The sequence below is a fragment of the Pecten maximus genome, unplaced genomic scaffold (genome assembly GCF_902652985.1).
Source record: "Pecten maximus unplaced genomic scaffold, xPecMax1.1, whole genome shotgun sequence".
NCBI classification, from domain to species: Eukaryota; Metazoa; Mollusca; class Bivalvia; order Pectinida; family Pectinidae; genus Pecten; species Pecten maximus.
In genome coordinates this window covers 47,252-71,206 of record NW_022983105.1, presented here as the reverse complement: position 1 = coordinate 71,206, position 23,955 = coordinate 47,252, and the positions used below count along the sequence as shown (strand labels likewise).

General features: G+C 39.3%; 2 protein-coding genes across 2 annotated transcripts; one reads left to right on the top strand and one right to left on the bottom strand.

Annotated features, from left to right (window-relative positions):
- Positions 1-748: 748 nt before the first annotated feature.
- Positions 749-4,924, top strand: LOC117321478. The gene is made up of 4 exons (XM_033875891.1): positions 749-1,087; positions 1,255-1,379; positions 4,162-4,423; positions 4,889-4,924. The coding sequence occupies exons 1-4, from the start codon at positions 749-751 to the stop codon at positions 4,922-4,924; spliced, it is 762 nt and encodes a 253-aa protein (XP_033731782.1).
- Positions 4,925-13,664: 8,740 nt separating this feature from the next.
- Positions 13,665-14,435, bottom strand: LOC117321477. The gene has a single exon (XM_033875890.1). The coding sequence runs from the start codon at positions 14,433-14,435 to the stop codon at positions 13,665-13,667; it is 771 nt and encodes a 256-aa protein (XP_033731781.1).
- Positions 14,436-23,955: the final 9,520 nt, after the last annotated feature.

The window sequence follows — 23,955 nt, the reverse complement described above, 5'->3', positions numbered from 1 at the left end:
TTTGTACAATTTTGAATCCCCACCTCATATTGATGCTACCAGGCAAATATGAGTGATAGCCATTGCTTGGTTTCAGAGAAGTCGTTTATATCAATAGCGCAAAAATGACCCCTTTTGGCCCCGCCCCAGAGGCCCCCAGGGGGTCAGCCCCATCATTTGTACAATTCTGAGTCCCCTACCCATAGGGATGCTTTTGACCAAATTTGGTCAAATTCTGATGTGTGGTTATGAAGAAGAAGTCAATTGTTGACGGACGGACGGACGACGGACGACAGACGACGGACGACGGACGGACGGACGGACGACGGACGCAACGGTATGGCATAAGCTCACCTTGGTCCTTCGGACCAGGTGAGCTAAAAATTACCTTATTCAACCTGTGTATACATTTTAAATGTGAAAATATCAATTCACTTCAAATGTTAGCATTGTTGATAATATTCCGTCTGTTTTTCTATCATAAATTTCTTGAATTTATAAGTAATTTAAACTAATTTCAGATACTCAAAAATGGATCAAGAAAATCTTCTCCCAACTAGTTAATGATTGGCAACAGGATAACACAAAACCTTCCTCACAGCGGCGAACGCTCAACTAAAGGCCAAAAGTGAGGCATTGTCAAGGGAGACATTAGGAGAAGAAAGTTATCAAGAAGGAAGAGAAAAGATAAGATCCCAAGTTTAGTCGCCTCTTACGATCATGCAATGGAGGCAGCAGGTACAATTCTTACGCCCTACCTGCAGGGCAGATGGAGCAAAGCACTGTTGCTAAAGGAAAGCCAAGAATCTATTGCATTATCGCTGATCACACAGGCTCCATTTCTGCTACTATATATCAAGGAGATGATGATTCTAAATTCAAAAAAGGATCAAGTCTGTTGTTGGTAAATGCATTGGTTAAAGACACTTTCTTAGCAATCACAAGTCAAACTGATGTTGGAATATGTGGATCCATTGAAGTTCCTCCTCACATAGTTGAAACAGCACCAAAACTCTTTCAACCAAACAAGCTTCAGGAAATGACCATTAAGGATGCATTGGATTCTCCAGACAAAACCATGGTTGCTGTTAAAGGCAAGATCCTCAATGTGAGTTTTGATTTCATATAACTGTTTATTGTCTTTTGTTTTCTTTTAAATTGCATAAATATTATGGAGCAATACTTCAAACGTATTGATTTTAAGTTAATACACAAATCTTTATCAGGAACATTTGTTATTTATGAAACAATAAGGTTTATTTTATCTGTTTACAGGTATCACCAGCTGACACTAGAAGGAATGCAGGTGGAAATGTTCCATATCAGGAATTGACCTTGAAAAATGGCACAGGCGCGAGCACAGTCGCGGTTTGGAATGATCTGGTGGAAAAGTTGACAATGTATTGTAGGAAATAGAAACATGTTATATGTACGCTTTTGACAATGTATTGTAGGAAATGGAAACTCATGTTATATGTACGCTTTTGACAATGTATTATAGGAAATAGAAACTCATGTTATATGTACGCTTTTGACAATGTATTGTAGGAAATAGAAACTAATGTTATATATGCTTTTGACAATGTATTGTAGAAAATAGAAACTAATGTTATATATGCTTTTGACAATGTATTGTAGAAAATAGAAACTCATGTTATATGTACGCTTTTGACAATGTATTGTAGAAAATAGAAACTCATGTTATATGTACGCTTTTGACAAAATAGAAACTCATGTTATATGTACGCTTTTGACAATGTATTGTAGAAAATAGAAACTCATGTTATATGTACGCTTTTGACAATGTATTGTAGGAAATAGAAACTCGTGTTATATGTACGCTTATGACAATGTATTGTAGGAAATAGAAACTCATGTTATATATGCTTTTGACAATGTATTGTAGGAAATAGAAACTCATGTTATATATACACTTATGACAGTGTATTGTAGGATATAGAAACTGGTGTTATATATGCTTTTGACAATGTATTGTAGGATATAGAAATTCGTGTTATATATGCTTTTGACAATGTATTGTAGGAAATAGAAACTCATGTTATATATGCATTTGACAATGTAAGTAGGAAATAGAAACTCATGTTATATATGCATTTGACAATGTATTGTAGAAAATAGAAACTCATGTTAAATGTACGCTTTTGACAATGTATTGTAGGAAATAGAAACTCGTGTTATATGTACGCTTATGACAATGTATTGTAGGAAATAGAAACTCATGTTATATATGCTTTTGACAATGTATTGTAGGAAATAGAAACTCATGTTATATGTACACTTATGACAGTGTATTGTAGGATATAGAAACTGGTGTTATATATGCTTTTGACAATGTATTGTAGGATATAGAAATTCGTGTTATATATGCTTTTGACAATGTATTGTAGGAAATAGAAACTCATGTTATATATGCATTTGACAATGTAAGTAGGAAATAGAAACTCATGTTATATATGCATTTGACAATGTAAGTAGGAAATAGAAACTCATGTTAAATGTACGCTTTTGACAATGTATTGTAGGAAATAGAAACTCATGTTATATATGCTTTTGACAATGTAAGTAGGAAATAGAAACTCATGTTATATATGCATTTGACAATGTATTGTAGGAAATAGAAACTCATGTTATTTTTGCTCTGTGTCCCATGTGAAGGAAACCACACTCACTCCTCTTATATATGCATTTGACAATGTATTGTAGGATATAGAAACTCATGTTACAGTGGATTCTCGATAATCCGGACATCTTCGTTCCCGACTCTAACCGTCTGGATTACGAGTTTTCCTTACTTTCGAATTTTCGGACTGGTAGATACAAATAACTTAAAGGAAAACCGTTCCCGGACAATGAGTCCGGATTATCACGGGTTCACTGTATATGCCGTTGACAATTAATGTTTGAAGTATTAGTGATTCATATGATGTATATCCTTTGATAGTATAGGTAGAAATTAGAAATCCATCTATTAAATATCCTCATGATGACTTATTTTATCCGATTTAGACAGCACTATTACATTTTTCAAGGAAAATACTCATTCATTGATCTTAAATATGTTTTTAAAAGTGAAAACTGTTACATTGATTTGTTACTTTTATCAAGAAAGTGTTATGAGAGATGTACACTTCCGTTATGTCAAATAATATACTTCTAGTTTACAAACAACGATAAGGTATATATCCATCTAAACTTCATAATTTGTTCTTAAAATTTGATAATTATACAAATTGTATCCTAATAAAGATGTTTAATTCAGGAGATATTTGATTTTCTCTTTTTCTTCAACAAAATACTTAGCATACCCCAGGTCTATTGCTGTCCTTTTTTGAAGGACTGCAACTTGTTCTCACTACGTTACATGAACATCTAACAACATCCCATTAGGGGTCACGTTCTGATGACCTCTGAGATGTGTGTATTTCACTTTCAGGGCGAATTGGCAATTTTTCGATGTCATCGAAGCAAAACATTTCGTCACAGCATGCATCTGAAGCAAACCATTTCGGCACAGTATATAGCTAAATGCTTTCTGTGAAGAAATAATTTGAAACAAATTGACAGTATGCACTCTAGTCATATAAAATTCACTTCCAAGATTCTGGAAGTAGTCATTTGATTGGCTAATCCAAAAGGTCACCCTGACGTGACCCCTAATGGGATGTTGTTAGATGTTCATGATAATGACCATCTAGATTTTAATTAGATTGCATACAAAACAAGAAAGTATATTACAAGTTATTAAAGTTTTATTAAACCATCCTCTTTTACTTTAAAATCAGTAACTTTCATGAACTGTTCAACTAAACTATAAACAAGTGATTCATTTTGATTACATGAAATCAAATCGTTCGGGTTGAAGCCTGGCCTCTTTGCCCTTCCTGAGGACCACCATCTGTCCATAACCCGTGCAGTGTTAAAATCATCAACTGATGGTCCTTCAATCACTATAAACAATAGTTTATGCAGCATGTCAGGTGTGAGTCTACTCATCCAGTCTGATTTGACACGCTTCATGGCCGAAAACCCTCTTTCACAACAGGCAGTGGATATGGGGAACACCAGAAGGATGTCCATAAACATGAGAAGGTTCTGTCAGGGGTGGCACAAATTATCTCGTTAGAAAATATTTTGTAAAGAAACGTTTTTGTTTCTCAACAGATATGCTTCCAAATCCTTGAACTCCTTTCCAATATTGGCTATGGTACACCTTGCTTCTGTAAGAGGAATAGTGAAGTGTTTTACTAGCAGGTTCAGTTCAGCAGTGGCATACGTTGCCATTTCATCCATGTTCCTTGGATATTATATGGCATACAAGGCATACATTCAAACATTACTAAAGTATGGAAAATACACCAAAACATCCCAGTTGACAACACAGTTATGGAATAAAGATACTGATGGAGAGATGGACGATGTAGACGTAAGGACCGGTAATAATTTAGCTTTACTCGAAAGAGCCGAGTTATTTGAAGGTGGTAAAGTCGTCGATTTAGAAGGCCCCATATTTCACGATCTATTCAGAATGGATAGATACTTACTCAGTCAAGTCAGTGTCAATGTGAAGATGTACGGATCAAACCAGAATTTTGTTTAATTTCTGATGAGCAAACACCTAACTAATCTCTTTTCTAACTGTCATTTGTTATATTTCTTTTCGATTCAATTTTAACTTGGTATAGAATTAGCAGTTTTAGAAGACAATTTGATGGTATGGTGTTCTGAAAGATGACCTAGACAATGTCTACAATGTGGACACGCAAAGCCTACAGGAAATATTTCCAGACCTGGAGTTTAAACCTGACGTCCAAGTCGTTGGAACTAGAAGAGGATCAAAAATAATCTCTCTGTATGTAATCTTCCAATAAAATCTTCATTTTGCCTACAGGAGTGTGGTGCTAGGTATGCACAGCATGGAAACTAGCTACACACTGGTTTTTAGCTGTTAGCTGTTTGTCACTTAGGAACCGTGACATGGCGAGGAATCATAATGTCATTGCCCTGGTCAAGAACATCAGTAAGATGAGGTTCATTCTTCAGCCAAATGCCACCCTGACGATTAAAGAAGCCATGGACCGGAAGGTATTATATCCTCCTACATGTGCAATGGTCCAACCTTCGGCCATATCTACGTTACCTAATGAGATCGATGTTAGTCCATCTTTGGTTTCATGTGACTTTGAGTGGAGTGATTTTGTTGATGTGCTGCTATCCAACGTCACCACTCAGACTTACGTCATTCAGCCTGGTGCCATCCTTTGTGAATTGCAGCCAGTCATTGTTGAGATGCCAGACAGCAGACAGAATAATCTACACCTGAATTTATGGAGAAGATCGATCTTTCGGAATCTTTTGGTTTGGTTTGGTTTATTTTGTTTAACGTCCTATTAACAGCTAAGGTCATTTAAGGACGGCCTCCCGTGCGTGCGACATGAATGCGTGTGGAATCAGTTGTTACCGGAGATGAACTTCAGGCTGGGATTAACCTCATCAAGAGCTACGAAGACATCTTTTTTCATGATGACAATGACTTGGGTTGTACCAATTTGCTGGAACATCGTATTGAGTTGTCTGACACTAGACCGTTTAAACAACGCCACCGCAAGATACCCCCATCGATGTATGAGGAGATCAGGACACACAACAGTTGTTGTCTGCCGGGATCATTCGACCTAGTCACAGTCCGTTTGCGAATAACATCGTATTAGTGAGGAAAAAGGATAACTCTCTACGCATGTGTATTGACTTTAGGAGATTTAACACCGTTACTGTTCGTTGACTCATTAGAATAGAGTAGTGTCTGGGTCCAAGTATTTTACTAAACTTGATCTCAAGTCCGGATATCACCAGATTGCCATTGATGAAGAGCACATGAAGAGCACAGGAGAGGACTGCGTTTACGGTAGGTCCACTTGGTTTCTGGGAGTTCAACCGTATGCCGTTTGGTTTGACAAACGCGCCAGCCAGCGACTTTCCAAAGGCTCATGGAACAGGTTATGGGAGATTATAACCTTACCATTTGTCTAGTTTACATTGACGACTTGATGATCTTCGCTGAGACTTATGACGAGGATTTGGATCGACTTCAGAAAGTATTTCAACGGTTGCGGGAGAGTCATTTGAAGCTGTCGCCCAAGAAATGTGATTTCTTTCGAGACAAAGTCACTTATGTGGGACATGTGGTGTCGGCAAGAGGAATTGAAGCAGATCCCTCCAAGATCGAGAAAGTGCAAGATTGGCCCGTACCAGCCAATGCTGATCAACTCCGACAGTTTCCTGGCTTTGCTGGACATCACCGGAAGTTTGTCCAGAATTTTAGTTACAAAGAAAGATGGATCAGTCCGGTTATGTATTGATTACAGACAGTTGAATGCTATCACCAGGAAATATGCGTTTCTGTTGCCACGTATCGATGATGCGCTGGACGCACTGGCTGGGTCAAAATGGTTTTCTACTCTGGATCTGGTGAGCGGATATTGGCAGTGTAATGTCTTTGTTAGATCGCGAAAAGACTGCGTTCTGTACGCACAAATGCCTTTTCGAGTTTAACGTCATGTCTTTTGGACTATGCAACGCCCCCGCAACTTTGCCCTGCAGGTAAGGCGTAAGAATTGTACCTGCTGCCCCCGTTACATGATCGTAAGAGGCGACTAAATTTGGGATCTTATCTTTTCTCTTCTTTCTTAACAACTTTCTTCTTCCTAATGTCTCCCTTGACAATGCCTCACTGTTGGCCTTTAGTTGAGCGTTCGCCGCTGTGAGGAAGGCTTTGGGTTCTGTCCCCTAGCCGAGACATACCAGTCTTTAAAAATGGTAGTTGCTACTCCTGCTTAGCGCTCAGCATATTTGGAATGGGACGACTGGTTTGCCCGTTGTCAGTATAATGTGACCGGGTGGGGTGTGCTGCTGGGTGTCTTCGACAGTATGCTTCAGTGAGGTAGCACTTTAAATCGGCAAAAGTTCCGGCCTATCACAAGGAGACTTTACACGAACATACCGCAGCCTCCCAAAACACACATACGCACTCACCACACACATGCATGTCGCACGCACGGGAGGCCGTCCTTAAATGACCTTAGATGTTAATTTGGTTTGGTTTATTTTGTTTAACGTCCTATTAACTAACACTAACTATTGTGTTTTGGGAGGCTGCGGTATGTTCGTGTTAAGTCTCCTTGTGATAGGCCGGTAAAGTTTTGGTATTAGGATGCTGATTCTTTGCATAGAGGTTCTTTGGGCATGTGGCATTACTTTTGAACGGTTCAAACTGAAAACATTATTTTCATTTTTTGAAATTTTTGGCATATTATGAACTTTACTATTTTCTCTGTATTCTTCAGGTTACTGCCCTGCAGCCCCCATTCTATGATTGTAAGAGGCGACTAAATTTGAGATCTTATCTTTTCTCTTCTTTCTTAACAGCTTTCTTCTTTCTAATGTCTCCCTTGGCAATGCCTCACTTTTGGCCTTTAGTTGAGCGTTCGCCGCTCTGAGGAAGGTTTTGGGTTCTGTCCCCTAGCCGAGACATACCAGAGGCTTTAAAGATTTATAGTGCTACCTCACTGAAGCATACTGCCTAAGACCCCAAGCAGCACACCCCACCCGGTCACATTATACTGACAACGGGCGAACCAGTCGTCCCACTCCAAATATGCTGAGCGCTAAGCAGGAGTAGCAACTACCATTTTTAAAGACTCTGGGTTCTGTCCCCTAGCCGAGACATACCAAAGTCTTCCTCACAGCGGCGAACGCTCAACTAAAGGCCTAAAGTGAGGCATTGTCAAGGGAGACATTAGGAAGAAGAAAGTTGTTCAGAAAGAAGAGAAAAGATAAGATCCCAAATTTAGTCGCCTCTTACGATCATGCAATGGGGGCAGCAGGTACAATTCTTACTAGGACGTTAAACTAAATAAACCAAACCAAACCAATAATAGATAGTTGCACCCAAAGTAGTACAGGAAACTATATTGAAACATTTACATAACATCTCGTCGGATCATTTAGGTAGGGACAGGGCCATATATTCACTACGTAGAAGGTTTTATTGGCCTGGAGTTACCGAGGATGTTAAGAATTTGTGTAGGTCCTGTGAGATGTGTGCCAGAAGGAAATCTTGTCCTCATCGGGGCCGTGTGCCTTTGCATCAATCTGAGGTTGTTAGCGGTCCCATGCAGCGGGTACTCATTGACATCTTAGGTGGTCTCAGGGAAACTGTAAATGAAAATAACTACATTATAGTGGTGGTAGATTATTTTTCCAAGTGGGCAGAGGCATACGCCGTACATGATCATACCGCTATTACAGTGGCAGACAGACTAGTGTCGGAGTTTTTCAGTCGGTTTGGTGTTCCCAGATCTATACATAGTGATCAAGGAAGAGAATTTGAATCTGGATTGTTTCAGGCCATTTGTCGTATGTTCGGGATAGAAAAAACTAGAACTGCACCATATAGGCCACAGTCCGATGGACTCGTGGAGCGGTTTAATCGAACACTTATCCAAATGTTGTCTTCGTTCGTGAATAGTAATCAGGACGACTGGGATGATCAGCTTCCGTACGTTGTGATGGATTATAGGGCTAGTATGAAATAACTCCACGGGGTGTATTCCCAATTTACTTATGTTGGGTCGGGAGACAACTATGCTACCTGATCTTATGGTGGGTTTGCCAGACAAATCAGTAGAGAGATGTCCCATAGAATATGTTCAGTGGGTACAGGATACTACCAGGGAGGCACATAAGTTTGTGCATCAGAAGCTAGGAGAAGCTGCTGTTAGACAGAAAACCTATTTTGATAGAGGCAAAAAGGAACGGAATTTCAGGGTGGGAGAATTTGTATGGCGTTGGTACCCCCCTGCTTTAACAAATAAGTTGGCCCAGGGTTGGATTGGTCCCTATGAAGTGGTAACAAAAATATCAAACCTGTCATATGAGGTGTGAGATGGTCAAGACTCGAGCTTGAGGGTTGTACACATTGACCACTTGAAACCATACCGGGGGAATGAAGTCCCAAGGAATTGGAACTCTGTGGAGTCGGAAATATCCTTTGTGGAACCTGGGACACCTGGTGCTGGGAATGATCCAACTCCATTCCACTTCGAGGGAAGTACAAACCCCTCTCCGGGTAACGCAAGTGAATGAAGGGAAGTAACTCCTCCTAGATTAACAAGGGTCGGCAGGAGAATAGTACCTCCTCGTCGGTTCAGCTCTGATTAGTAGTAATGCAGATTAAGAGTGAAATGAAATAATATAATAAAACATGGACAATTAATTGAACCTGTCAGTGTTACAAACGTTTCTATTTTGAACTGTTAAAATAGAATGTGCTATTACAATAAACTTTGGAGTTTTGAGTACTTTAAAGTGTGGGGTAATATTAAACCGTTTTATATACCAATGTTATATAATTAACTTTGGACTTTTTACTTCAAGTGTGGGAGGAATTTCACATATTCTATATACCTATGTTGGGGTTGTCAATGGAAGGATTAAGTACTTTCAATGATGCAAAATAGAATAAATATTCACATTGCTAATTTGTGTGTATGAGAGTTTATATATTGCAGGACGATGGATATTATCCAGATAAATATTCCCAGGGAGGAACTACTGGACCTGGAGGCAGATGTTAGGCCGCGGTGGAATCCAGCAGGGATGGTATGCCCGGTCGCAGGATGCAGCACGCCGATCTTTTATAATTATACCCAGCTTCGCAACCACTGGGCACGGGTCCATCGCCCCGGATGGAAAGTTTTGGGATGTACAGAATGTTCCCTAACCTATCGAAGGGTCAACCAGACAAGGAGGCATCTCCGGATAGGTCATCATTTTTTTTGAAAGTGCATATCAGTTAAATCCAGATTTCATCAGTGCTGGGAATATGAAGCTGCCCTATCGAGTTTCCTCCAGGGAGTGATTGGATAATATAAAGCATCACAAGTGAAGCAGAATGGATATTCCAGACATTTGACTGGTTCGCCCGTTGTCAGTATAATGTGACCGGGTGGGGTGTGCTGCTGGGTGTCTTCGGCAGTATGCTTCAGTGAGATAGGCTGGAATTTTTGCCGATTTAAAGTGCTATCTCAAGGAGACTTCACACGAACATACCACAGCCTCCCAAACACACATACGCACTCACCACACTCATACATGTCGCACGCACGTTAGGCCGTCCTTAAATGACCTTAAATGTTAATAGGACGTTAAGCAAAATAAACCAAACCAAACCAAATCCATTTATCTGAATCGAATACTAGTAGCCATTTAAGCATTGAACGGCTTTCAGTTGGCATTCATATTGACTGAATGCCAACTGAAAGCTGTTCAATGCTTATATTTACCATCTGCGATTTTTTATTTGTCGTGCGATTTATTTTTGAAATTTTCAAATTCAAATTGCCCGCGCTTACCGGTAGCGGAGATCACTTCCTGGAACAGCCAACAGCCAGAACTATTTTGATGAATGAAAGAAAATAGTGCGTGGAAGATTCAGTAATAAAATAAATAAAAATAACATGAATGATAATTCATTTTATATGCTGTCCATCTATAAAACAAAACAAAACAAAATCACACGCGTAAGCGTAATGCTGTAGTAGTGATACGGCTGACGTGACGACACGCTTCAAAACCATGTGCTTCCCGAATGTACAACTGTTGAAGTTAAATACAGTCATTGAAAGAGGAATTTGCAAAGAATCCTGGCGTAGACATTATATTGTTGGTCAAATTAACATTGACCTGACTGTTTGACGAAAGGGATACTGGTACGAGCTCTGACGGCCGTGAGGATTCGGTAGCTGTAGCTGTGTTATCAGTAGGAGTGATCGCCATTTTGAATTATACAGGGCGCGGTGGAGGGGCTGTTGCGTTTGTCAAGGCAGATAGTGAAGAGCTGAGGGATTTCTTTTGATTTGTGGACACAGAACGATTATAGGAGCGAAGCAACGATGGTCTGACATGTACATGCTTGCTTCAAAGCCGGTGTCGTTTAAAAACTGGATTGCTGTGGCCCGGAGGCAATGAGGCGTGTATTGCTTGTCAACATTAGATGATTTGCATATGTCTGAGAGAAAACGTGCAAATGTACGTTTGGCCAGGGGCTTGGTGTTGTACCAAATGTCAAAAGTCAAAGGAGAGATACACGCATCTTTGTTATATTGATTGAACATGTGTGTGGCGTTTGCGTCAGTTTTCTCTAAAAAAAAGTTTTAACAATTTCACCGGACACTGGGACGACTCGGGACAACTGTACATACGTTTGTCATTCACTGATTCTCGGGGATCCAAGCCACCTTGTTGGTTGTTTTTGTTGTGTGGCATGTGAGAGAGAAACATACTCTCCGGATTCATCATGTTGAAATATTTACATTTTCACTTCGCTCTGCCTCAATGATACTAGTATTCTACAATCACTTCATTTCTCAATGAAGATTCTGGGTCACGCGCCGATATTCCAAGAATTTCTGACCGGCGAATCACTTTTTGTCGGCGTATGAATACATAGTTTACATCGGTGATCTATTTTTACAATGCCTAGACGTTTTTAGGTCACGTAGAAACGAGAGATCATCAGTGACATATTCTATCAATTAAACATAGTTTTATGCTTGTATTTGTCCGGGTTATTTTTTAAACACTTCATAATTGTAAGTAAACAATTTTGAACGAAGAATTAATATAGGTTGTAGCAGCGAACTTTTCATCCAAATGGATATTCACAGCGATAGCGGATCAGATATGGATGCGATAGATCACAGCGAGTTGGGAGAATTTGACATGCAGTTACCAGAAAGTCTGGTCAACTTTGTAAATAGTGATTCTGATAATAGTATTGGTCATAGGTCAATGTCACTTCCCTTCATCAGTCCATGCAAGCAACAAAATTGACAATCAATCCTTAAATGTAAATGAATTTGGGGTAAGCTGATGATGGAACTCCACCCCCCTTGTGACAAAATGAATGGATAAATTAAACCATACACATTGGCGAAGGATCACTGGAGAGGTTGGTGCAGTTGCCAGGTAAGTGGCGATTTTTTCCAAGTGACAGGGTTCAATGACTGGTTTATGATTAGTAGGCTTACTTAAACCTGACTTTTCCCTGTGCTTTAGTAGCCCGTCTAGAACACCATTTGCATGTTTAAATTCTTTATCTCGCACGATATCAACGTTTCTATGAATGTCGGCCAAATGCCTGTTAATAGCTCCCCGAATATTGATGAGTGTATTTCTATGATAAATATCTGCCCATCTGCCCCCTTTGGTCTAGCCTCTACATAAAATTTGCGGAGTTCCTCGGCCAGGTCCTGGACACTTATCTCCTCCATGTTTACTACATTTCCATTTTTTCTCTCTGTTCCAGTCTAAAAAAAAAAAAAAAAAGCTGATTCGGATCATTCCTATGATATAAGAAGCTGTGATTCCCAAGATAAGAAGCGAGAAAGTCAGCTGTGTAACAGTTAAAGCCGTTTTACGTTTGCGTGATATTAATTGCAACATTTAACGTATTTTGATTGATTTTATACAGTATGGCAATATCAACAAACTTGATCAACACAGTGTCGAGTGAGTTTGTGTATAGAACAGTATAGCATATAGGCCTACCTACCTTGGAAGATCTTCATTCCCCATGCAGTGTTCTTTTTTGTGGACTTGGCCTGTCTGGCATCGAAATACAACGACAGATCGTCCTCTGTTGCATGGTCAAATCTAGGCCGCTCCTGTTTTTTTTCTGGGGGGACCGCAGACACGGGCGTTTCTGGAGGGGGCAGGCAATCAATAGCAGACTTCTGCAGCTCGGCTTCAATTTCCTCCGAAATTCCCAAAGAACTGGCTATTACTTCCATATTTTCGAAATCCATGTCTAGAAAATTTAGTAGGTTACTATTCTCCATCTTTTCTTCCTCTAGATCTTTTGGTAAAGAAATATCCCAATTTCCGAGCTCTATGCCCGAGTCTGATAACTCAACGTCGCTCATTTTGCAGACGACAGAAACTCTTGACAGATAGGTGGCGTTTTATTTAAATATTATAAAAGTAACGTATCGTTTATTTTAGATTTTTTATATATTTTTTTAATAAAAAAAAAAATAAATTGTGTCATGACTTTTTAATTTTTAAATTCTGTTTTCAACAATGAAACGGAACAGAATATTGTCGGTCAAGGGGAGGTAACCACAATATCTGTAGATATGTAGCTAGCTACTGGTATTCATAGCCGCAATGAAAATTTTAAAAATCTATTCAATCCATATATATATATATAGGGTATAGGTATTATCTACTTTATGCACTGCTTAAATTGCTCTACATTTGGTTATCTTCTATTTCAGAAATGGAACTGGGTACTATGGGTTGTAATCTGGGTAGATTTGAGTGTAGATACTCTAGTGAGCTGGATCTGGGAGTTGTCATTGCTCTTCTATAGCGTCAGCAAATTTGCCCTTAGTCCGCGTATGTTCCTTTGTATGATAAAATTGTTTGTATTGCTGACCACTATCCAGGTTCGTGATGGACGCTCTTTGGACTGACAGGACTACTTGGTGTAGGTTGTCTGGTAACAGCAACATTGCTGTCACCAAACTCACTGTCGTCCGGAAGAACGTCGTACCTGTTATGACCATGGATAGGGTCATTTGAGCCTTTGCTGGGCTTTGTGTTGTTTAAGGAAGGTAATCTGTGTAGTTTTTTACCTTCGGTTTTCGTTGGTCTTGAGGTGGTGTGGTTGCTGGTCGTTTATTGGTGTTACCAGCAATCTTGTTAAGGTCTGACGGCTGTGATACAGTCCGTCTGTGGTGGGTGACCCTCGGCTTCGATGTTTGAGTTATATGGCGTGCAGGTGTATGTGCTTGAGGTGCTGGCATATTGGTCTTAATAACTGCTGTTTCGTCAGGCTTGGAAGGTCTAGCTGATGTTGTGGTGGTCTTAGACGCTACGCTTCCTGACTTGAAACGGGATGCCAAACCGAAAAGAATCTTGTCATTCCTTTCGTCCATCAAAGGTGGTACCTCCGCACCGAAAGCTGGCTTGTGAAAGTAGGCTTGTACCTTTGCATCGCTAACGGTGATTGTGTTCTGTTGCGTTTTTGATTTTGTTACAGATGCATATGACAACGCAGCGGGGTCATTACTCTCGACCACCCTCCTGGCGTCAGGGAAGGAAATGTTACGGGTATACTTTACCCGCAGAACTTCCCTTTCCTTCTTCCAGGAAAGGCAGTCTCGAGATGACGCCGCGTGGTTGCCCTTGCAATTTGGACATCGTTTGCCGGTGATATCACAGCTATCCGTGTCGTTATGGCACTCTCGTCCGCAGTGTTCGCAAACCTCCCTTCGCCTGCATCTGTCCTCATGATGGCCGTATCTCTGGCAGTTACGACATCGTAGAGGATTCGGTATGTAGGGCGAGACGTTACATCTCATGTAACCTACCATTACCGATGAAGGAAGGTTTGGCACTTGAGGACGAAAGTATTGGTTTTTACTGTCTGTCGTTTTATTTTGTTCCGCCTCACCTCCGAGATCGGGATATTCTCCGACTTGAAGTATTGCAGAATCTCTGCGTCAGTGTCGTTCTGCAAGGCAGGGCATCTGATTACCCCCTTACTGAAATTGAGGGACTGATGGGCCCTAACATGGACACTGATCCCAGAAAATGCCGACAACTTCAGGAGATTATCCGCCTGCTGCTTGCGGAAAACCTCAACAAGGAGTTCTCCCGATCTCAAGGGCTTGACGGATTTGGCAGTACCAATGCATCCTTTAATAGCTTTTTGGATGATGATGGGTGATAGCGATGATATTTTCTTCCCAGTCTCCTTCGCTGATATAAGGAGATACTGAGGGAAAGTCGTTTCGGACGTTGTGTTGTTGAGGTTATCATTTTGGTTTGGTTTGATTTGGTTTTGTTGTTTTTGGTTTATTTGAGACATGTTAGGTAGTTATGTGATTCATTACTCGTGACCCCACCCTCCTCGGAGCCCAACAATGGGACACTGCTTGAGGCGCGGCTCTCCAGCGCCGAAGTGTCAGGGTTACACAGAGTAATATACTCGAGAAAGAATACGATTTTGTTTTGTGCGAAAATTGTTATTCTCTCGCGATTGACCCTAAGCCACCGCCCTCTGGATATTAAATATCCCGGGCTCGGCGTGACCAGCCGATTGATAATACAGGGCCCGTACTATTTCTCGTCTCTCTGGAGTCTGAAGCCAAAGTGGTGTGTTTCAACCACCAGGATCATCTTTCCCCAGATTACGAGATGCAACCCACGGCAAACAGGTTGGCTCAAATTGGAGCTGCTGTGAAAGCCTTCTGCTACACTAATACCCAACGCACACCGATCATAACCCCCCGAAACAATCGATGTGGGCAGAGCACCAGTGCACCCAGTCTCGGGACGTGGACCCAGCTTTCTTGGAGACCTGTCGAAAGAAAACTATTATACGTGGACGGGAGCTTCCTTTGTTTAACAGAAGATCAAGCAGCCATTGAAAGTTATGAAAAATACCGCTACCCATACTTTCAACTGAGTACTTGATGTTTGGTTTATTAGGACTTACTATAATTTGTTCACAATTTTTCATATTTCCTGTATTATAGTTTCCCTTGTGGCCTCTGTTGCTGTCGCTGTAAGTGCAATGACTGGGATGTCCCTTTTTACTAAGGATCGGATTTCTCCTAGATTACCGTATGCAGGCCTGTAATTTTGCTGTTTCCGTGGGTTTTCTGATTTACCACTGTAAATGAAATACAACAAATGTTCACCTTCATTGCAAAACGTCAAAAACATAGAAAGGCAATACGAACACCTAAAATAGGTGAAAGGTGACTTTGACACCCTTCCCGTACATAATTTCTATAATATCATCATTAATTATGTACTAGCTGGTCATAGCGGTGCAACATTGTAATAGATAATAGATAGTATTTGGCAATTTTAGGGTTCAAAGTTGATAAAAGTATTTAATATTAAGCGGTAATTTTAGGGATATCATTTTGGTCTAATTTATTTTTCATTTTTTTTTGTAGTTTTGGTTGTGTTTGTTTGTTTTCTGTTTTTTCTTCCAAATATCATTTAAGTTTCTAAAGAACATTTCAATAGTCAATATAGTTTTTTATATCCTAAATATTGTTTTAATTGCAATTTTCACTTGCATTTGAGGTATGTGATAAATGGTCCCAAATTATAAATCAATTTTTTTTTAATTTGAGATCAAGTGACAGCAAAGTACACTTTTCCTGGATTGTATTTGCATCAATTTTATCTTTAAAATAATTCTGATAGCAAATATTAATTCTAAGATTAACATTCATTTGATATGTTATGGTAAATGTGTATTAGCTGAAGTTTTTTACATGTATTGCAGTGCCATTTTAATGTAAAACATATATCAAACCGTTTAATGCACTAATGAAATAAAAGTGAAATTAATAAGATGTGTCATTTGAAATTTATGTTTTCATCTTACAAGCATGTACTAACACAATCCTATCAGATGAATGTTCTCACACCACTTACAAAATAAATCAGATATAGATTACCAGGCTCTTTGTCATGACAAAAAAAATAAAAACTGTATATTTAAACTACAAAGTTCATCTCTTTCATTATACCGTCCATAATCATTATCATTTCAATTGATAAACTACTTTTAGAATTTGGAAATCAACAGAATAATCAATTAATACAAGGTTTAATATTTTGAGAGTACATTATTGTGAAATACTGCAGTTGTGAATTGTAATGGTACTTACAATTTGTGAATGCAATGTGCCTCGTCTACAAAAACAGCTTTCAATGCCCCTGAATTGGACACATCTGTTAATAATGACCGCTGATCCCCAAGGAGTGACTCTGGACTTTCAAAAATGATGTCGCACTTCCCTTGATAAATATCTTGCACCGTTACACCATCAGGTATATAGACTGCTTTGATATTCTTCTTGGCTTGATATTTCATCAGTGTTATTAATGGTGATACAACAATCACAGTTGAAAGTGCATCTAGACAATTAGCATAACTTTTAAAAGCAAAAGGTGCAATCTCAAAAGTCAAACTTTTCCCAGGTCCCACTAACCACATCTTAATCACTGGATCAAATCAATACAGTCACAGTAATGTATATTGGCTTGACCTTTCTGTACTCACCATTATTCCGGGGAGTGCTTTTCCATATTTGACCAGAGCCTAAGTTTCAAACTAGGGGCAGATAATCTGGTATTAGAATTTAGCTTGGCAATTCTTAAAAAAAAACAAAAAAACTTAGGGTCTGGTGGCCAGTCTAATGAGAGTGCAGTATGCGAGTTGTTTGTGATTGTATTTGTAGGCCTTGTATTGTTGTATTCCTGTCATGTAAATAAATATATAAGTGAATAAAGAATGAAGTGTAGTGAGGGTCGATAACTCATTAGAGTTATCGTTCCTTACGGAACGTAATGATAATACGAGCTAATTCGCCTATTTTGCCGGATATAATAGCGATTTGAGGACAGAAAAATTGGCACATACAATTCGGTTGATACTTTGAGCCATTGTAAAACTCGGCTCGATCTAGGTCTGGGTGTATCTGGTATCCCTGTGGGAAATCGTTTTTGTGAGATATTTTGGGTCAAACATACCAAAATCGACATTTTGACCGAGAGGTTCTGTTTAAATCGCCCTCAAAATTCAAAAAAAAAAAACTACAGATATATACAACGGTCATACAAAGAGATAAATGTTTCCTGAAGGAAAACAGTCGTTTAGTTTTTTGATATCTTTAGCAGAACGGCCACAAAATTGTTTTGAAAATGGCCTATCTTTTCGACCGTCTCAGTATTTTTCCACTCGACTGGGGAAATTTCCTATAAATAGGCTGCCTGTTTTGATGACGCAAGGCCAGGTGTTTCCTTTCCGTTTAGCAAGGTTGAACAGATGGACCGGGTAGGCATACAGAGTTATCAGCATTAAAATCATTACAGATCAACTTGTTTTATATTTGTTTTGCGCGACATCTTGATGATGTCTTTAAAGCCTGCATTAACATCAACAGGTCCGTAAAAATTGCCGTATGAAGTTTATACGAAATAGAAATTATAAACGCACTTGGTTTGGTCGTCTTGTCCGCATAAATAACGGAAAACTATAGAATAACGCCATCCTGAACTCATCGGGTATTATCACTGAAATGATTCCCCGATGAGTTCCGGATGGAATAACACCGGGGACTTCACGCCGCTTACTCGTTCAACTCCAGGCTTCAGCTGCATTCTAAGTGAGTTGTATTACATTTTCCCGTCAGGACCAGGACTTTTTAATATTATGTCATATTAAAAGTTGACATTGGAGGTTACAGTTGTTTCAAGCCATTTAGATATTAAGAAACAAATTTTCCACAATTTTTACTGTAATATGGTTTTTTAATTATTTATTATTGAGGGGCCGCGGTGGCCGAGTGGTTAAGATATGTCATGACACTATCACTATAGCCCTCCACCTCTGGGTTGCTAGTTCGAAACCTACGTGGGGAAGTTAACTGGTACTGATCATAGGCCGGTGATGTTTCTCCTGGTACTCCGGCTTTCCTCCACCTTTTAACCTGGCACGTCCTTAAATGACCTTGGCTGTTAATAGGATGTTAAACCAAGTACACCAAGTTGATTAATATTATATTTATAGAAGTATAGAAAAATTTGAACAGTTATCCTGCAGAAGAAAAGGGAAGCTGACAATCAGGCCGGTATGTGCTGTTGTAGTTGTGTCTTTGGGCAAGACTACTTTACCCTTATTGATCTGGGTGATTTTTACCTCAAATGATGCATGACATTTTTAAAACTTAGAATACTGCAAGTGCATTTGTTCCTGAGCTGAACTTAGTTTGGTTTCTTTGCTGGTTTTATCACCACACATATGGTTCAGTCATGCAATATCATTTTGAGACTTTGACTCCTTGTAGTAGTTGGTGACTACCTCATTGAACAACACACTAGAACCCTGATTTTGACATCATATTATATAAAATGCATGACATTTCTTAATCTTTGATGGCATATGTCACTCTTTATGGATTAGAATACTGCGAGTACATCTGTTACTAAGCTGAACATAGGTTTGTTTATCACCACGGTTCAGTCAGGATTTTGAGGCTGGATCTCCTTGTAGTAGTTGGTGACTACCTCATTTAACAACAGACAAAAGGCCCTGTTCGGAGGTATATATTGGTATAAGAGGTGACTACCTCATTGAACAACACACCAGAGACCCTGAACTTATGCTTGGATAGATGCGAGTTGATGTCTCATAATCAATTAAAGTGTCATATTCCAGAAAACTGTAGAATTTTGAGAATTATTATTATACAGGAGGTACCAGTTATATATCACTGTATCGGAGGTATATATTGGTATCTGCCCTGCAGGTTGGGCGTAAGAATTGTACCTGCTGCCCCCATTGCATGATCGTAAGAGGCGACTAAACTTGGGATCTTATCTTTTCTCTTCTTTCTTAACAACTTTCTTCTTCCTAATGTCTCCCTTGACAATGCCTCACTTTTGGCCTTTAGTTGAGCGTTCGCCCCGGTGAGGAAGGCTTTGGGTTCTGTCCCCTGGCCGAGACATACCAAAGTCTTTAAAAATGGTAGTTGCTGCTCCTGCATAGCGCTCAGCAAATTGGGAGTGGGACGACTGGTTGGCCCGTTGTCAGTATAATGTGACCGGGTGGGGTGTGCTGCTGGGTGTCTCCGGCAGTATGCTTCAGTGAGGTAGCACTCTTAAATCGGCAAAAGTTCCGGCCTATCACAAGGAGACTTAACACAAACATACCGCAGCCTCCCTATACACACACACACGCTCTCATCACACGCATACATGTCGCACGCACGGGAGGCCGTCCTTAAATGACCTTAGCTGTTAATAGGACGTTAAACAAAATAAACCAAACCAAACCAATATATTGGTATAAGAGGTGACTACCCCATTGAACAACACACCAGAGACCCTGAACTAATGCTTGGATAGATGCGAATTGATGTCTCATAATCAATTAAAGTATCATATTCAAAACTAGAAATTGTTTCGGAACAATTTGACGGGCTTTTCACTATTTAGCATAAATGACCTAAAGGCTTGGTATTTCCAAACATAAAAAAAACTATTTTAGAACACTTGATAGGTCATCCACATTCTAGTTTTGGTTAATCTGGCATCTGAGATATTACATTTCAACAAAGGAGTGGACGAAGGGAAATAACTCCTACAGCCTTGTACGAGTTATCTCCCCTCGTCCAACTAACGTTATATCTCAGATGCCATTATATATCAGATGCCAAATTAATTCAAAATGGCGTTCCGCGTTAATGGTAAACGTTACCGAAACACCAAAAAACATGAAAATCATCAGAATAACATTTTGAATCATACTTAAATTTCTTTTTTTGGAAAAAGATTAAAAAATGAAGATTTTCTAAAAATAGACTTATTTGACCCCATAGCGAACGCTTTAATTTGACCTCTGACCCTAAAACTTTTAGTGAGTAAAAGCTAGAGCCAGGCATTAACTACAAATAACATAATTACCCGACCCCTGTAAAATGAATACTTTTTTAATTATGGGCATTTTAAGCTTTTTAATACATGACGTCATGGCGGCCATCTTGGATTTCAAATCAACTTAAAAAATAACATAACTTGGCCAAGACAATCCAAGGATTATTTCAGCTAAGATTGAGCTGAATGCCACTTGTGGAACTTGAGAAGAAGTTTAAAATGTAAAACTATTTTTAATATAGAATATATAGGGGGAAATTCAAAATGGCGTATACCGGAAACCGCATGTGTTACATAAAAACTAAACACATCAAATTCATCAGAATGACATTCTACATCATACTAAGAATTATTTTTTGGAAAAAGATTGAAAAATGAAGATTTTCTAAAAATAGACTAATTTGACCCCATAACGAACGCTTTTATTTGACCTCTGAACCTAAAACGTTTTGAGAGTAAAAGCTAGAGTCAGGCATTAACTACAAATAACTTAAAAACATGACCCCTGTAAAATGAAAACTTTTTGAATTATGGGCATTTTAAGTTTTTTAATACATGACGTCATGGCGGCCATCTTGGATTTCAAACAAACTTAAAAAATAACATAACTTGGCCAGGACAATCCAAGGATTATTTCAGCTAAGATTGAGCTGAATGCCACTTGTGGAACTTGAGAAGAAGTTTAAAATGTAAAACTATTTTTAATATAGAATATATAGGGGGAAATTCAAAATGGCGTATACCGGAAACCGCATGTGTTACATAAAAACTAAACACATCAAATTCATCAGAATGACATTCTACATCATACTAAGAATAATTTTTTGGAAAAAGATTGAAAAATGAAGATTTTCTAAAAATAGACTAACTTGACCCCCAGGCGAGCTTTTTTATTTGACCTCTGACCTTTAACTTGTAAGTTTATAAAAGTTAGCCCCAAAGTTACTGTAACATAATATCATAACATTACTCTTGTTTCTTGAATACTTTTCGAGTTATGGCCATTTTAAACTTTTGAGGTATGACGTCATGGCGGCCATCTTGGTTTCTTGACCTACTTGAAGATGTTGCTGTCACCCCTTCAACTCATGCCATATACAATAGGCATACCTGACTTGGCATACATTTTACCATTTTCCCACAACTTGTGTGACAAAATAAAATGCAGAAGAATAATAATAATAATAATAATAATAATAAACAGAACAGAAACAATAGGTCTTTTCACCACTTTTGGTGAAAAGCCCTAACAAGGGCCCAATGGGCCCAAATCGCTCACCTGCAATGCAGTGATCTTTTCATATATGGATCCTGCAGTTATTTGAAAGCATGCTACAGGACCAATATAATATCTCTCTGCACTGTGGCTTTTCACTAAAAGTCATTTAAAGATTTAAGCATACTTGATCGACGTGACCTTGAATGTGAGTCAAGGTCATTCATTTGAACAAACTTGGTAGCCCTTTACCGCAGCATGCTACAGACCCAATATCAACTCCCTGGGACTCTTGGTTATTGAGAAGAAGTCTTTTAAAGATTTTAGCCTTTTGACCCCTGTGACCTTGAATGAAAGTCAAGGTCATTCATTTGAACAAACTTGGTAGCCCTTCACCCCAGCATGCTACAGGCCAAATATTAGGTCTCTGGGACTGTTGGTTATCGAGAAGTCGTTTAAAGATTTTAGCCTTTTTGACCCCTGTGACCTTGAATGAAAGTCAAGGTCATTCATTTGAACAAACTTGGGAGCCCTTCACCCCAGCATGCTACAGGCCAAATATTAGGTCTCTGGGACTCTTGGTTATTGAGAAGAAGTCGTTTGAAGATTTTTAGCCTTTTTGACCCCTGTGACCTTGAATGAAGGTTAAGGTCATTCATTTGAACAAACTTGGTAGCCCTTCACCCCAGCATGCTACAGACCCAATATCAACTCCCTGGGACTCTTGGTTATTGAGAAGAAGTCGTTTAAAGATTTTAGCCTTTTTGACTCCTGTGACCTTGAATGAAGGTCAAGGTCATTCATTCGAACAAACTTGGTAGCCCTTCACCCCAGCATGCTACAGACCCAATATCAACTCCCTGGGTCTTTTGGCTATTTAGAAGAAGACGTCTAATTTTTTTTTAGCATATTTGACCCCTGTGACCTTGAATGAAAGTCAAGGTCATTCATTTGAACAAACTTGGTAGCCCTTTACCCCAGCATGCTACAGACCCAATATCAACTCCCTGGGACTCTTGGTTACGGAGAAGAAGTTGTTTAAAGATTTTAGCCTTTTTGACCCCTGTGACCTTGAATGAAGGTCAACGTTATTCATTTGAACAAACTTGGTAGCCCTTCACCCCAGCATGCTACAGGCCTAATATTAGGTCTCTGGGCCTTTTGGTTATTGAGAAGAAGTTGCTTGAATGGAAAGTTGACGCCGAGCTAAAAACTGTAGAATGTGCGAGAATTATTGCACTGGTAACCCCATAACTTTCAATTTCCTCACGCCAGTATGAATTTTTAAACTTAGATAAATGTCGCGTGTGTCAATTAAGTGCAAATGTGGAAATTTAGTGGAAGTGAGGAAAATCATTGCAAGTGAAGATATTAATGCTAAAGGAAGGGAATTTATTGCGTTGACCCTGAGGTCCACGCAGTAAAAATATCAGATGCAAGATTCCGGATGCTATGGGGAAGATGATGTTTGCGCATGTGACATTCATGTGAATGGTTTACGTACTTGCTTGCTTGACCGCCTGACAGCCCAGTCGCTATCATCAGCAGCATTACGTTACAGTGTGGCTGTGATTACTAATTGATTTTACTGTATAGAAACGTTATCTTTTAATTGGCGAGGGGACCGCTGGTTAGGCAAATGGTTTACGTATATTCATGTGACGCTTGCCTGCGTTAGTCACTATCATAAGCAGCCACAAACCCTGTTATTATCTTTTAATATAATGGAAACTGCTGACTGTTTACCTTCGAGATACCGCGCCGGTCAATGATTAATTTGAGTCTGCTCGGTTCTCCTCGGGCTTCAATAGTGTTTATTGTTTAACCAGCTAGAAGTCGTTATAAATTACGTTCGGTTGCTCTCGGGACTTAACAGCGCATCATAACGTTAGCGGTTTACACAACCCACTCTCCAGCATCCTGTCCTGACTCCTCGTGGTCGAGCGTCTGCTGAGAACGTCTGCTGACAGACAGGTGATATCAAGTGCAAGGTGAGTTGATTTAACGTGACACAATTAAAAAATATGTTTAAATTTTCCATTTATGTTATTTGCATCAATTTTTCATGGTGTTGATTTGTACGTTTTCAAGTAAACTTACGCTAAAAGCATTTAAACAATAGCTTCCAAGTTCCAGGTGCGATGTTTGTAGGCCTAGCTGTTAAGATGATATGCATCTTAATACTAAGCATTATGTAATAGTTAACTAAGATC

What these genes read in the sequence shown, in the direction of transcription:
- LOC117321478 (XM_033875891.1), top strand. Translation starts at nt 749, where the DNA reads ATGGAGCAAAGCACTGTTGCTAAAGGAAAGCCAAGAATCTATTGCATT. An exon ending in CTGGTGGAAAAGTTGACAAT is followed by an intron (nt 1,380 to 4,161) that starts GTATTGTAGGAA and finishes GTTTCTCAACAG; the next exon opens with ATATGCTTCCAAATCCTTGA. An exon ending in GAGAGATGGACGATGTAGAC is followed by an intron (nt 4,424 to 4,888) that starts GTAAGGACCGGT and finishes TTTTGCCTACAG; the next exon opens with GAGTGTGGTGCTAGGTATGC.
- LOC117321477 (XM_033875890.1), bottom strand. Translation starts at nt 14,435, where the DNA reads ATGGTAGGTTACATGAGATGTAACGTCTCGCCCTACATACCGAATCCT.